This window comes from Sus scrofa, chromosome X, assembly GCF_054392235.1.
Source record: "Sus scrofa isolate SSC_HxYL_T2T_F1_AM1 chromosome X, Sscrofa_HxYL_maternal_Yorkshire_Landrace_v2.0, whole genome shotgun sequence".
In the NCBI taxonomy this organism is placed as follows: Eukaryota; Metazoa; Chordata; class Mammalia; order Artiodactyla; family Suidae; genus Sus; species Sus scrofa.
The window spans coordinates 134,300,421-134,313,941 of record NC_139401.1 but is presented as its reverse complement, the minus strand read 5'-3'; the positions used below and the strand labels follow the sequence as shown (position 1 = coordinate 134,313,941).

The 13,521-nt window shown below is 42.3% G+C and overlaps 1 protein-coding gene across 1 annotated transcript; it reads left to right on the top strand.

The window, feature by feature from the left end:
- The first annotated feature begins 579 nt into the window (after nt 1-579).
- On the top strand, nt 580-13,041 carry LOC100622897 (synaptonemal complex protein 3-like). Its single transcript, XM_005673972.3, has 9 exons — nt 580-639; nt 1,408-1,679; nt 2,179-2,248; nt 2,394-2,428; nt 4,184-4,301; nt 5,081-5,180; nt 8,048-8,146; nt 12,162-12,266; nt 12,680-13,041. The coding sequence occupies exons 2-9, from the start codon at nt 1,547-1,549 to the stop codon at nt 12,731-12,733; spliced, it is 714 nt and encodes a 237-aa protein (XP_005674029.1). The 5' UTR covers nt 580-639; nt 1,408-1,546; the 3' UTR covers nt 12,734-13,041.
- The last annotated feature ends 480 nt before the right edge of the window (nt 13,042-13,521 follow it).

Genomic DNA, 13,521 nt, shown 5'->3' with positions numbered 1-13,521 from the left:
GTTCGGGAAGAGTTTCCGCCGGGTGGGTGTTAACTCTTTTCTCTGAACGTTTGCTAGAATTTGCCCCGTGAAGCCATCTGGTGGTGGACTTTTGGTTTTCGGAAGTTCACCTTGGGGCACACCTGAAGCCAACACACCATTGTCAATGAACCCTACGGCCATCAAATCAAGTTCAAGGTAAATAAATCAAAGATGAAGACCCAAAGCTTGGAAACGGAGGGGTATGGTTTGCCCAGAACACCGGGGAGGACGGCTATTCCTCCGCAAGGGGGCAAGGTGAAGGGGTGAGTGGGAAGGACCCCGGGCGGGGACCGGGTGGGAAACGGGAACGTCCCTGTCAAGGCGAAGGTGGCGGCGTGGGCACCCAGGTGCTCCCTCCGGAAGCCCTATCCTTCTGCGCTGTCCCAGGAAGACAGCCACCAGAAGCGCCTTGGAAGCTGGCAGCTGGAAACGCCCAGGGCAGGTCCGGGGGGCCTTGGCACGGTGCCCAGGAGGCCGGCCCCTCCAGGGGGCGTGGCTCGGCCGAGGCCCCGCCTCCCGCATGCGCACTGCGAGGGCCAACCATCGCAGCTCCCGCCCAGGAGAGGCCTGCCTGCGCCTTCCACGCCGAGGTCGTCTGAGGAGCGTCCGCCTGTGGAGGTGGCGTGGCCGTCGCGGGCGATGGCGGGAGGGACAGAGGGACCCTCAGGGAGGCCCGGAGGGGGCCGAGGCCCAGCATAGCCATGTGGCGGGGGGGGGGGAGGGAGGAGGGGGGCAGATGGGGGAGGGGCGGGGCCTCCTCAGACCTGAGGGGAGCAGAGCGTGGGGCGAGTGGGGGCGGCCAGGCTGACCTCGGAGGCGAGGTGTCCACCGGGCCCCCCATGGGGCTCCCTTCCGCAGGCCCGGACAAGGCCCCTGAGGGCGGGGCCCCTGAGGGCCGGGCCCCAGGGCAGGGAGCAGGTCTGTCAGTGCCCATGTCCCGGGAGGGGACGGTCTGATCGGGGGCCGAGGGTCCGTCCCCTCGCGTCTTTCCTTCGTGCCCGGCCGCGGAGCGGGACGGTCAGGTGCCGCGAGATCGTCCTGGGGTGCAGCGGGCGTGTGGGGAAGGCCCCCGGCCTGCCGGTGCCTGGGCAGGCGCAGAGCGGTTGACTCCGTGTCCCTGCGGAGCCTCGGGGCCTTGTCTTTGTCCTGCTCCTGCCTGAGGTCGGGCCTCCAGCCTGCCACGTGGTCCCTGGGGACCCAGGCACCCAGGGCAGGGGTGGCCTCTGTCCCGACGTGGAGCCGAGAGTCTGGCAGAGGGCGCCTGACCCTCAGATGTCCACGGGCAGGGCCGGGGGTGGGGGCGGGGGGCGCCGGTGCGGGCGCCGGTCCTCCGTCGCAGCCCTTGGGGGAGGGGGTGTGTGTCACGGTCACCCTCCGCTTTGTCAGCTCCTGGGGCAGCAAGAGCCCGCGCTGGTCTGCACCGAGGACCCTGGCCTGGCGTCGCTCCTTGACCGTGTGCCCGTTTCCTGAAGTCTGCGCTCCCAAGGTGCAGCAGAGCTGTCTCTGCCTCTGAAGACACCTGGCCATGGCACCTGCTGCGAGGAGGCGCCTGAGGAAGCCTGTGCGCGCCCCCCCGATGGAGCCTCGGGGGATGGAAGTCTATGACGTTGAGGGACAGGAGAGCAGAGGGCCGAGTGGGCCAGAGGATGTCCCCGAAGGTACCGTCTCCCCAGACACCTTTGCAGAGCGCAGCACACGGGTCCCTCGGGTCACTGGCTCTCAGTCCTCCACAGGTAAACAGGGAAATCCACGTGTGTGCAAAGCCGTGTCCCGTCCTGGAGGGTGCCCGCCTCACCCCCCTCACATCCCAGACCCAACCCGGGGCGGCCATGCAAGCTCCACAGCCGCTCCTGCCGGCGCCCCCAAGTCCCTCGCGCCAAGAATAGCTGCTGGGAGCTCCCCCGTTCCCTGTGACGTTCAGCCCTGAAAGGCTTGTGACAGTGTCTTCCCAAAGTGGCCCTGGTCCCTGACCTCACGTCATCTGACCTGCACGTAGGGGATGCCTTTCCTATGTCTGCTTTAAAAGCTTCGGGGGGGGGGGGCGGGCGGCGGGGAGCACAGAGCCTGAAACCCTCCACGGCGAGGCCGCTTCTCCGTGAAAGCTGATCAAAATGCCACGCTTCATTTTAAATGCTTTCCATTTGTACTTCAATGCAGGAAACAACCCAGCTACTGATAACCATGGGGAGAAAAGACCCTATGAGGACACACTTGAGGAAGAGTTGGGGTAATGTTTTTAAAGTAATTTTCACTTGCTAGGTACAGTCATCTTGTCTCAAATAACAAGTATTGTCTGTGAAGTCCTTAGGGGGGCGTTTCTTTCATACAATCGTGGACTTTATTTAATAATGTTTGATGTAACTTCTTCACAGGAATGAAGTACAGAAGGTGCTGGAAGGATTTCAAGGTACTTTTGAATGATATTTATAATTAAAGTTGTTTTAGACAATATTGCTTTTACAAATCGAAATGTTAGTATATTACAAGACTTTCTCAGGTACAAGATTTTATGCACATGTTTAGTGTGATTTGACTTTATAGGTTTCCTTATTTACCCCTGGAACTGTTGCTGTGAAAAGAGAATCTACTAACACTGATGAGGCAATAATGATGCTTTTCTTTTGTGCATGTGTTCATTTCATGGACTGGGGAAGGACATCAATGAGAAAAGTTTGTACCGCCTTTTGTGTGCACACATTAAGTGACAAATTTTTAATGTCAGTTTTAAATTTTCTTTAGTTACTTCTCATGACTTTCTGATGTTCTTTTCTTTGGTGTAGCAGCACTAATTCAATCATCTAAAATAACTCATTATTGTTGTTTTTACACTAGTAATCTGTGTATTAGAAAACTAAAGACGGCTATCTAGCTGTTGAGAGATGTATAATCAGATCCCCATACTCGAAATTTTACATTGTTCTGTGAGATACTAGTTACACTATTTCTGCTAGAGAACAGGACTCTTGACAAAACTTCTGGGTCCGTTTGTGGCTCTTTGATAGAGATAATCCTCTTAGGCAAGTATGATTTGAAAGCTTCGCTCTATTTCGTGGCGACAAAGTGCTTATTTTGTGAGCTTCCTCATAAACCACTTATTATAGATGGCTTCTGGATGTTTAAAATGTTTTTATTTTAGTGCAGATCCTTTGTGATTATCAAAAGATAACTATTGATTATAGATCCCTCGAGTCAAACCATATGATTTGCAAAGCTTTATTTAAAGTATTATAATTTTGTGAAATACAGCACTGATGGATAAAAGTGTTATTTACAAATCTCCAGGAAAATTCTTTTTTTTTTTTTTTTTTTTTTGTCTTTTTTCTAGGGCTGCACCCGCGGCATATGGAGGTTCCCAGGCTAGGGGTCCAATCGGAGCTGTAGTCACCGGCCGACGCCAGAGCCACAGCAACACCAGATCCGAGCCACATCTGCAACCTATACCACAGCTCACGGCAACGCTGAATCCTTAACCCACTGAGCGAGCCCAGGGATCGAACCTGCAACCTCCTGGTTCCTAGTCGGATTCATTAACCCCGAGCCACGATGGGAACTCCCCAGGGAAATATTTTTAAATGTTCCTGAATTTGCTATTTGAAACTAGGGTTTTTATACCCATGATCTTTGTCTCTTTTTAGTAAAATACAGTTAAAACATGACTCACCAGATTGCTTGAAAAATAATTTTCCTAATGTGCAATATAATTATTTATATCCTTTTGAGGGATGCTTTTTAAAAGGATAAGTTTGTGCATTTTATATAATGCATTCTAAAGGCAATCTGTCTAAATGTGTCCCTTGAACCACAGGATATGTTACACATTTAGAAAATTTTGCCTTTTAACTGTTTCCTCACGAGGAAATTAAAATCTGTCTTTGAGCTTCTTTATATACATTTTGAAAAATGAAAAATCCTTTATTATCCCCTTTTCGCTATCTTTAAATTAAAAGATGGTCTGCAGTTATAAAAATTAGAATTGAGGTACTAGTATTTGAAAGATTTGAGAGAGAAAATGAGCAAATCTTGCTTTTTGAAATGATGCCTGTATTATAAAATTTAAATGTCTGTGTATTGCTGAGACAGCATTTACCCATATTGATTCAAATATATGAGAACAAAATAATTTTCAACATTAAACTTTAATGAATAAATATTTTCTATATAGTTGACATTAAACAGGCTCTTATTGCAAAGAGGAAAAAGTTTGAGATGAATACAAAAGCTTCTATCAAAACTGCTAAGGAAAAGATTGATCGTGTTTGGAAAACACAACAGGAACAAAGGTGAAGTGGTTGGTTTCTTTGAGCCATGATGACATTTGTATAATTTCTTTGTGTTCATTGGTGCAACTAACCTAATTCTTTAGTTCTGTAACCTCACAGAATTTACATTTATTTCCTAGAAGCCAATAAAGATGACATTTTTTCCCTTTCAAAAAGCAATTGAGTTGTTGTTCCATAAAATTAATTTGTATTCATTCTAGACCTACACTAGCTGAACATAAGGTAAATGTATTAAATCATTATTCTTTTGACAGCTAACTGTATTCAATTATGTAGAAAATATTATTCTTATATTGTAAAAAATTGTATATTTTAGCTGAATTGTGTTCACTGTTCTTTTTATTCAAAATCATTGTTGTGCCAAAGAGAGGAAATATTTAAGTGAAATATTCTTGCTTGGAAATCTATGATAAATGGATGTAATAACCTCATCCAATCTACTTACTGTATTAGAACATACATAGAAACTAAACTGCTTTTACATAAAGTGAATTTTTCTGGGAAATTTATAGTACAGTAAATCCCCATTAGTTTTCAAGAGGTAGAGAGTATGCCAGACAGAGTTTGTATTATTCAATTAGTTACAACACTTTTGGAATTAAAGAGTGAATCATCCACTTAACCTTTTTGTTTACCATGAAAATATTTCAGCTGCTATTATGCTATTACTGTCTTCTTATTTGATAGTGTAAATTGTGTCAAATCAATTTTGTTTTGAATACAGTTAATTTTTTCATATCTTTATGCAGTATGATGGTGCTCATTGTTATGTTTTACAGGCAGAATCTTCATCTCGAATATTCTCAGCAATTTCAGACTTTATTTCGTGAGTGGGATATAGACATACAGAAAGCCCAAGAGCAAGAAGAAAAGCTAGCTGTTAGTATCAGACTTAGCTTTAAAATTAGCTTATTATATCAAAGTCTCAAGTAACAATAGCTCAGGAAACAATACAGGAGAGAAGGTAGAGCCCATGAATCTAGATGGGTAAAGGTGGGTGAAAGATGCAACGATGCAATGAATGTCCTATTTGGATTGCTTCTGTTTATCTACTGAAATAATAAGGTCATCGTTAGGAGTTAGGATGGTGGAAGAAGTTGCCTTTTGAGGGCAGAGAAGAAGGCCTAGTAGTGTTTCCTGAGAGGACTAGGGAAATACCATTGCCAAGCATTGTTATGGGTCCAACTTAGGTTAGTGTCATAGTGATCATGAATTTAAAGTGAGATCCCTCTGCATGGTCGTGGCAGAGCAGCTGGAGAGGTGGATTTTCCAGGGTTGGGGTTAACCACACAGCTTGACAGAGTGAGAAGGGGACCAAGGTATGTACAAGGGCATAGGTATAATGATAGACCACGGAATTTCAGTTGGGAAGGAAGAAAGGGGAGGTCATTGGAGTGGGGATAGGGAACAGTGAAAAATCTTAGAATCAATGGATGTTGATCCTGACAGAGTATTGTACTGTAGCAAGAAAGGGAAAGAACCACAAACAGGCAGGTAGTGGTTGCATGTTGGGAAAAATGGAGAAACAGTATAGCACAGTGGTCAAGAGCCTAGACTCTAGAACCATAAATGTTTGGGATCCAATTCTAGTTGACCAGTGCTAGCTGTGAAACCAAAGAAAGATCATTTATCTCTGTCCCTCAGTTTCCTCATCTATGAAAGGGGACATAACAAGAGTACCTACCTGGTAGAGTTGTTTTGAGGATTAAATGAGATCACGTATAAGAATTTTGTTTAAAATGGTTCAGAACACTCCCTGATGCATAGTTCCCGTGTAAGTCTTTGCTCTTATTAATACCTGTACATGTTAGAGTTATTGGGAATGACAGAATCCAGGGTTTGACTGTGGAAGGGGGCGGCTAATGTAAGGAAGAGGCAAGATTATTGCAGAGATTAGGTCAAAGAACAGAAGGGCCAGCATCATTGGAAGGATCGTCTAAGTGCATATCGAAATGACCAAGAAGAAATACATGTTTGAGTATTGTTAAGAAAGAATAGTTCCTCTGTAATTACTGTTAGGAAGGGTTATTGTGTAGATTTTGCCTATCTGTGGTAAACGCATTATTGGGAGGGTCGTTTGTAGATTTTTAAATCAAGAATTAAAACAGATTTTTATATAGTTTTTTTTTTTTTTTTTTTTTTTTTTTGTCTTTTTGCCTTTTCTAGGGCCGCACCCGCGGCATATGGAGGTTCCCAGGCTAGGGGTCTAATCGGAGCTGTAGCCACTGACCTACACCACAGCTCACAGCAATGCCAGATCCTTAACCCACTGAGCGAGGCCAGGGATCGAACTCACAACCTCATGGTTCCTAGTCGGATTTGTTAACCACTGAGCCACAACGGGAACTCTGCTTTTATATAGTTTTTTAAAAAATAAATTTTATTGGAGTATAGTTGTAAAACGAAGTAAATCAGTTGTACATGTACATATATCTATCTGTTTTTTTCAGATTATTTCCCCATACAGTTGTTGCACAGTATTGAATAGTTTACCCTGTGCTATCCAGTAGGTCCTTGCTACCTACTATTTTAAATGTAGTGCAGTGTATATGTCAATTCCATTCCCCCAATTTATCCATTTACAAACCAGAAACAGACTCACAGACTTTGAAAACAAACTTATGGGTACCAAAGGGGATAGGCATGGGGGAGGGATGGATGAGGAGTTTGGGATTGGCATGTGCACCCTGTTGTATATGGAATGGACAGGGACCTGCTGTAGAGTACAGAGAGCTCTACTCAACATTCTGTGATAAACGATAATCTGAAAAAGAATGGATGTGTGTATGTGTATAACTGGATCACTTTGTTGTACAGCAGAAATTATCACTACATTGTAAATCCACTATGCTTCAATAAAACTTTAAAACATGGAAAAAGGGGTTAAAACAGGGTTTCAAGATGGGGTGAAAAAGAAGATCTACTCAGTAAATGATAAGATAGGCTTATTAGGAGTTCCCGTCGTGGCGCAGTGGTGAACGAATCCGACTAGGAACCATGAGGTTGCGGCTTCGGTCCCTGCCCTTGCTCAGTGGGTTAACGATCCAGCGTTGCCCTGAGCTGTGGTGTAGGTTGCAGACGCGGCTCGGATCTGGCGTTGCTGTGGCTCTGGCGTAGGCCGGTGGCTACAGCTCTGATTAGACCCCTAGCCTGGGAACCTCCATATGCTGCGGGAGCAGCCCAAAGAAATAGCAAAAAAAAAAAAAAAAAGATTGTCCTTATTATATGGTTTTAGTATAGTGGTGGTGAACATAATTATTAATATGATCATATTAAAATTGATCATAAAAAGTTGTTAAAACAGGAAATGTTAACAAGCATTCAGTTAAAGAGTATTCCTTTTTTTTTTTCTTTTGTCTTTTTACGGCCGCACACGCGGCATATGGAGGTTCCCAGGCTAGGAGTCCAATTGGAGCTAGAGCTGCCAGCTTACACCACAGCTCACAGCAACGACGGATCCTTAACCCACTGAGCAAGATCAGGGATCGAACCCTCAACCTCATGGTTCCTAGCCACTGAGTGAGGCCAGGGGTCGAACCCGCAACCTCATGGTTCCTAGTCAGATTTGTTTTCTCTGCACCAAGAAGGGAACTCCGAGTATTCCTTTTTAAAAGTTTAAGTATAGTTGATTTACAGTGTTTCAGGTGTACAGTAAAAGAGTGTTCCTTTTAAACTTAAAGTATAATAATGTTTTCTAAATATTTGATGTTACCCACATTTATCACTTTTTTCTTTTGTATTTGTAGAATATGTTTCAAGAGCAACGAAAGAGTCTTCAACAAGCTAGAATTGTTCAGAACCAGAGACTGAAAAAAATTCAAAATTTATATGAGCAATTTTTAAAGGTCTGTTGTATTTTGTAACACAATAGATTTTTATAAAAATAATATTTATATAAAAGTAGAAGATAGTATATTTCTTTCCAAATTTATGGGAAAAAATATTTAGATTGTACCTTTAAGTTGTTAACCATTTTCCATTTTGAATTTATTGTTCTGGATTTAAGCTACTTGCTAAATGTGTTTTTAATTTTCGGATACATTTTTTTTTTTTTTTTGTCTTGTCTTTTTTTGTTGTTGTTGTTGCTATTTCTTGGGCCGCTCCCGCGGCATATGGAGGTTCCCAGGCTAGGGGTTGAATCGGAGCTATAGCCACCGGCCTACGCCAGAGCCACAGCAACACGGAATCCGAGCCGCGTCTGCAACCTACACCACAGCTCACGGCAACGCCGGATTGTTAACCCACTGAGCAAGGGCAGGGACCGAACCCGCAACCTCATGGTTCCTAGTCGGATTCGTTAACCACTGCGCCACGACGGGAACTCCAATTTTCGGATACATTAATAATTTTGTGGGAGTCATTTAAAATAGGGAACTGTAAAGCAGGAATTTTATCTAGATGTATACATATCATGAAGAAAATTGTACTTTATTAACACTTTAATCATAACTTCTTTGTTCAACAATCAATTTTTAGGAGATGAGTGACAAATACATAGTGGAAAGTAGGAAGTTTATAAATCATCTCTAGAAGTCTTTTGTCCCCCCTTTTTTTGCCTTACCTACGGCATGTGGAAGTTCTCTGGCCAGGGATTGAATCTGACCCAGAGCTAGGGATTGAACTGGCACCTCCACAGACAAGCCAGATCATTAACCTACTACACCACAGCAGGAACTCCAAATCATCTCTAGATGACTTTTACTTGTCTTAATAGTTAATGCTATGTATGAAGCAGGCAATTGTAATTAATAACTACTTCTTTTATTTTCAAATGTATTATATGAGTGTTTATGGCATGTTTGCTTTTAGAATACAAGTGGCTAATAATTACTTTATATGCAAACTTATAATCACATGAGAAGGTCTAAGTGTATAATGGAATGAAAAACCCGGAGGAAGGCTAAAAGTTTGTGAATTGAGAATGCTCTGCTGTGATATTTACATGTTAGCAAGGTGTCCTCAGTGACACCGACCTCTTCTCCATGAAGATACGCGTACACTTATTAGGAGGTGATGGAATCCCACACATTCCCATTCTTTTCTGGTGGGGTGGGGCGGGGGGAGTGTTCTTTTTAATGGTAATCTTGTGTAAATACATGATGTTACTATGACACTCTTTTTAAACTAATTGAGATGGTTTAAGTAAACTAGTAAAAGGCTTTAAAATAGATATTCTTTAAAGAGCTTTAGAATCATATATGTGCAAAAGAGTTATTTAAAAAGTGTTTCTAGGGAATTCCCATTGTGGCTCAGTGGGTCACAAACCCAGCTAGTATCCATGAGGTTGTGGGTTCGATCCCTGGCCTTGCTTAGTGCATTAAGCATCCGGCATCGCCATGAGCTGTGGTGTAGGTCGCAGATGTGGCTCAGAGCCATTGCTGCAGCTCTGATTCGACCCCTAGCCTGGGAATTTCCATATGCCACAGCTGTGACCCTAAAGAAAGGAAAAAGAAAGTGTTTCTACGTAGGCAAGGTGTTGCTCTAATGCTCCCTGAGAATCAGTTACTAGTTGGTGTAAAGATTTGATAAAATACCAAAGAAGATTGCTTCTAAAGGTTATTGCTAAGTGTCAGCATTTAAGGTGGTTTTAGTGTTGTCTTTGATTCCTCCAAGTCCCTTGTCCTTTCCACCCGGCAGTTGCTAGGCCCTACAATTTTCACCTCTGCAACTGTAATTTATTTCTTTTTTAAAATCAAGTATAGTTGATTTACAATATTGTGTTAGTTTTAGGTGTACAGCACAGTGATTCATTTATATATGTATTTCATATTATTTTCCATTATTCATATATATTCTATATATATTTCATATTATTCTCCATTATAAATTGTTACAATATATTGAATATAGTTCCCTGTGTTATACAGTAAGTCCTTTTTGCTTATCTGTTTAAAGTAGCTATTTTATTTCTTTCTTTGAATTCCCACTGCCACTGCCCTACCTAGTTCAGGACCTCATCATTCCTTGCTTGCACTGGTTTCTGTCTTCCCTGATTTCTGTCTTCTCCAATCCATCCTTCACCGCTCTGCCATATGATCTTCCTAAAGGTATCCCTTCCCTCCTGAAAACCTGCCATGAGCTTCCCAGTTCAAATCCTCAGGCATTCAAGGTGTCCCCCACAGCAAGACCCTCTCTTTGTAGTTTCCTGTTTGCATTCTTTGTTCCCTCCCACCCCTCCAGATTAGTTGCTTTCCCTGCACTAAGTCACCATGGCCTCCTTGCTTTGCTTGTGTGCCTCCCTGAGAAAACGTTTAATTCCCTCTCTCCTTTATGTTTTGCCAACGAGATCAGAATCAGTCTTATTTTCCACCACACAGCCACAACGTGATGTGCTTCCTAAATTGTTATGTCTTTGTGTTTTAATTGTTAATTTAAAAAATACTGAAAAACCCCCAGCTAGACCTGGAAACCCCCCTCCTTAGCCCTCAGAGACTACTTTTTAGAGAGGATACAATAGATCACTATTTGTTGAATGAACAGTAAATATTTAGAATGTAAGTTTGTTTTTTGTAACTTAAGGAGGTCCTGTTACAGGTCATTTTATTCTCTCCAATGGAACTAAGTTGCATTCATTTTACAATTTTTTTTTGTCTTTTTGCCTCTTCTAGGGCCACTCCTGCGGCAGATGGAGGTTCCCAGGCCAGGGGTCTAATTGGAGCTGTAGCCACCGGCCTACACCCCAGCCACAGCAATGCAGGATCTGAGCCAGGTCTGTGACCTACACCACAGCTCACAGCAACGCTGGATCCTTAACCCACTGAGCAAGATCAGGGATCGAGCCCTCAACCTCATGGTTCCTAGTCGGATTCGTTAACCACTGAGCCACGACGGGAACTCCTACAAAAAGTTTTTTTATTTAAAAAATTTTGTATTGAAGTATAGTTGATTTACAATGTGTTAATTTCTACATTCTTATTAAAATATTCTTTTCCATTATGGTTTATTATAGGACATTGAATATAGTTTCCTATGCTATGTACTAGAACTTTGTTGTTTATCCATTCTATATACACAATAGCTTACATATGCTAACCCTAAACTCCCAATCCATTCCTCTCCCACCCCTCCTCCTTGGCAACCACAAGTCTGTTTCTGTTTCATGGATAGGTTCATTTATGTCATATATTAGTTTCCACATATAAATGATATCATAGGATATTTGTCATTTTCTTTCTGACTTGCTCCACTCAGTATGATAATCTGTAGTTGCATCCGTGTTGCATTCATTATTAGTCATCATAATTGCATTGTTAGCTGGTGTTTAGAGAGCTTATTAGAGGGTTTTCAAATTAGGATATTTCATTCTATGGGACTGTTAGTCTTTTTCATTTTTTGCTCCACCTTGACCATAACTGTACATCAACTCATTGTCTTGAGCAAAGGGTACTGCTGTTGTACTGCTATAATAATACTATTTGACTCAACTATGACATTTAAAAGACTTAAGTGGGTATTTTTGATCTCCACATATCTATTACAATATCTTTGTTTGGAATAAATAATGAGCATCCTTTGAATATTGAGAGTTGCTAAATTTGAAATTTAATTGTGCATGTTTAGAATGTGAGATGAAAAGCAGTGCTTGGAGTTCTCGTTGTGGCACAGCAGAAACGAATCTGACTAGTATCCATGAAGATGCATGTTTGATCCCTGGCCTCACTCAATGGGTGAAGGATCTGGCGTTGCTGTGAGCTGTGGTGTAGGTCACAGACCCTGCTCAGATCCCGCATTGCTGGGGCTGTGGTGTAGGCCGGCAGCTGTAACTCCAATTTGACCGCTGGCCTGGGAACCTGTGGCCCTAAACAGCAAAAAAAAAAAAAAAAAAAGTGCTTTATCACTGAACTAGCCTTTCTGTTTTAGAGTATGGAGGAATTAGAGAAGGATCATGACCGTCTTCTTACTGACGAGCAAAATGAAGTTAGACAAGAAATGGCCAAGTTGCAGGACAAAATAATGGTTGAAACTGTAAGTAGTGTATATTTAGTATTAAGAATGTTAAGGGAGTTCCCGTCGTGGCGCAGTGGTTAACGAATCCGACTAGGAACCATGAGGTTGAGGGTTCGGTCCCTGCCCTTGCTCAGTGGGTTGACAATCCGGCGTTGCCCTGAGCTGTGGTGTAGGTTGCAGACGCGGCTCGGATCCCGCGTTGCTGTGGCTCTGGCGTAGGCTGGCAGCTACAGCTCCGATTGGACCCCTAGCCTGGGAACCTCCATATGCCGCGGAAGCGGCCCAAGAAATAGCAAAAAGACAAAAAAAAAAAAAAAAAAAAAAAAAAGAATGTTAAGGAATGTGAGCATTATGGTATTTTGTTTGCTGAGCTGTATATAACGATAACTTAAATAATATGCAAATATGTAATATTTCCTTTCCTGAAACAGCAACAGCAAGAGCTGGCAATAGTTCAAAAGTCTCTTCAATCCCTGTTATTCTGAAGATTTTGAAGAAAGAACTCGAACCTAAGTTGTATGGCACAAGAGTAGCGTTAGCCACACTGAAACACATTAGAGTAGTTTAAAAATTGTAGTTGAAGTCATTACATCTTGTTTATCATAGCTTGTTTTTTAGGTATAAGACCCCTTTTCTGTTAAAACCTGAATAAAACCTAAACAATTTGTGATTATAATCAGAAATTATTGAATTATAGGCATCAAACTTTCAGTCCTTTTCTTTTTGTTAGTAATGATTTTTTTGTACCTAACGCTGGCAAATAACTTTTAGCAATAAAGATGATTTAACTTTAAGTTGGCCTCAGTGCATTTGTATTTGTCTCAAAAGGTTTGGAAGCACGAGTATAGAAAGAAAGTTACATTGTTTTTCCTTAAGGAAAAAAATTAAAGAATATAAAGTCCCATGTTATCTGTGTATGCTTTGGTATTCACTCATTACTTTGTAGAGACAGTTCCAATGGGAAAAAAATGATTTCAAAGGAAAAATCTATTTATTGCCTTGTAAAAATGATTAAAAGCAACTTAAGTTTCTGTTTTTAAATTGCTAAAAATCATTGAGAGCAGATCCAGCTACATAAACATTTAAATTGCTAAAAATCATTGAGAGCAGATCCAGCTACATAAACATTAATGCTGGAACATGGGTTTGTGACTATGTCATTTCCACAAAGATATCAAAATATCATTTAATTGGCATTGGTTCACTATTAAATGACACCTCCCCTTAGCATTGATCAAAAGTATTTCATTAATATGTACATGCACTTAATTAT

Excerpts from the sequence above, each read along its gene's own strand:
- LOC100622897 (XM_005673972.3), top strand. The coding sequence starts at position 1,547 with ATGGCACCTGCTGCGAGGAGGCGCCTGAGGAAGCCTGTGCGCGCCCCC. Across the intron at positions 2,429-4,183 it reads GGTGCTGGAAGGATTTCAAG|TTGACATTAAACAGGCTCTT; the intron begins GTACTTTTGAAT and ends TTTTCTATATAG. Across the intron at positions 5,181-8,047 it reads AGCAAGAAGAAAAGCTAGCT|AATATGTTTCAAGAGCAACG; the intron begins GTTAGTATCAGA and ends TTGTATTTGTAG.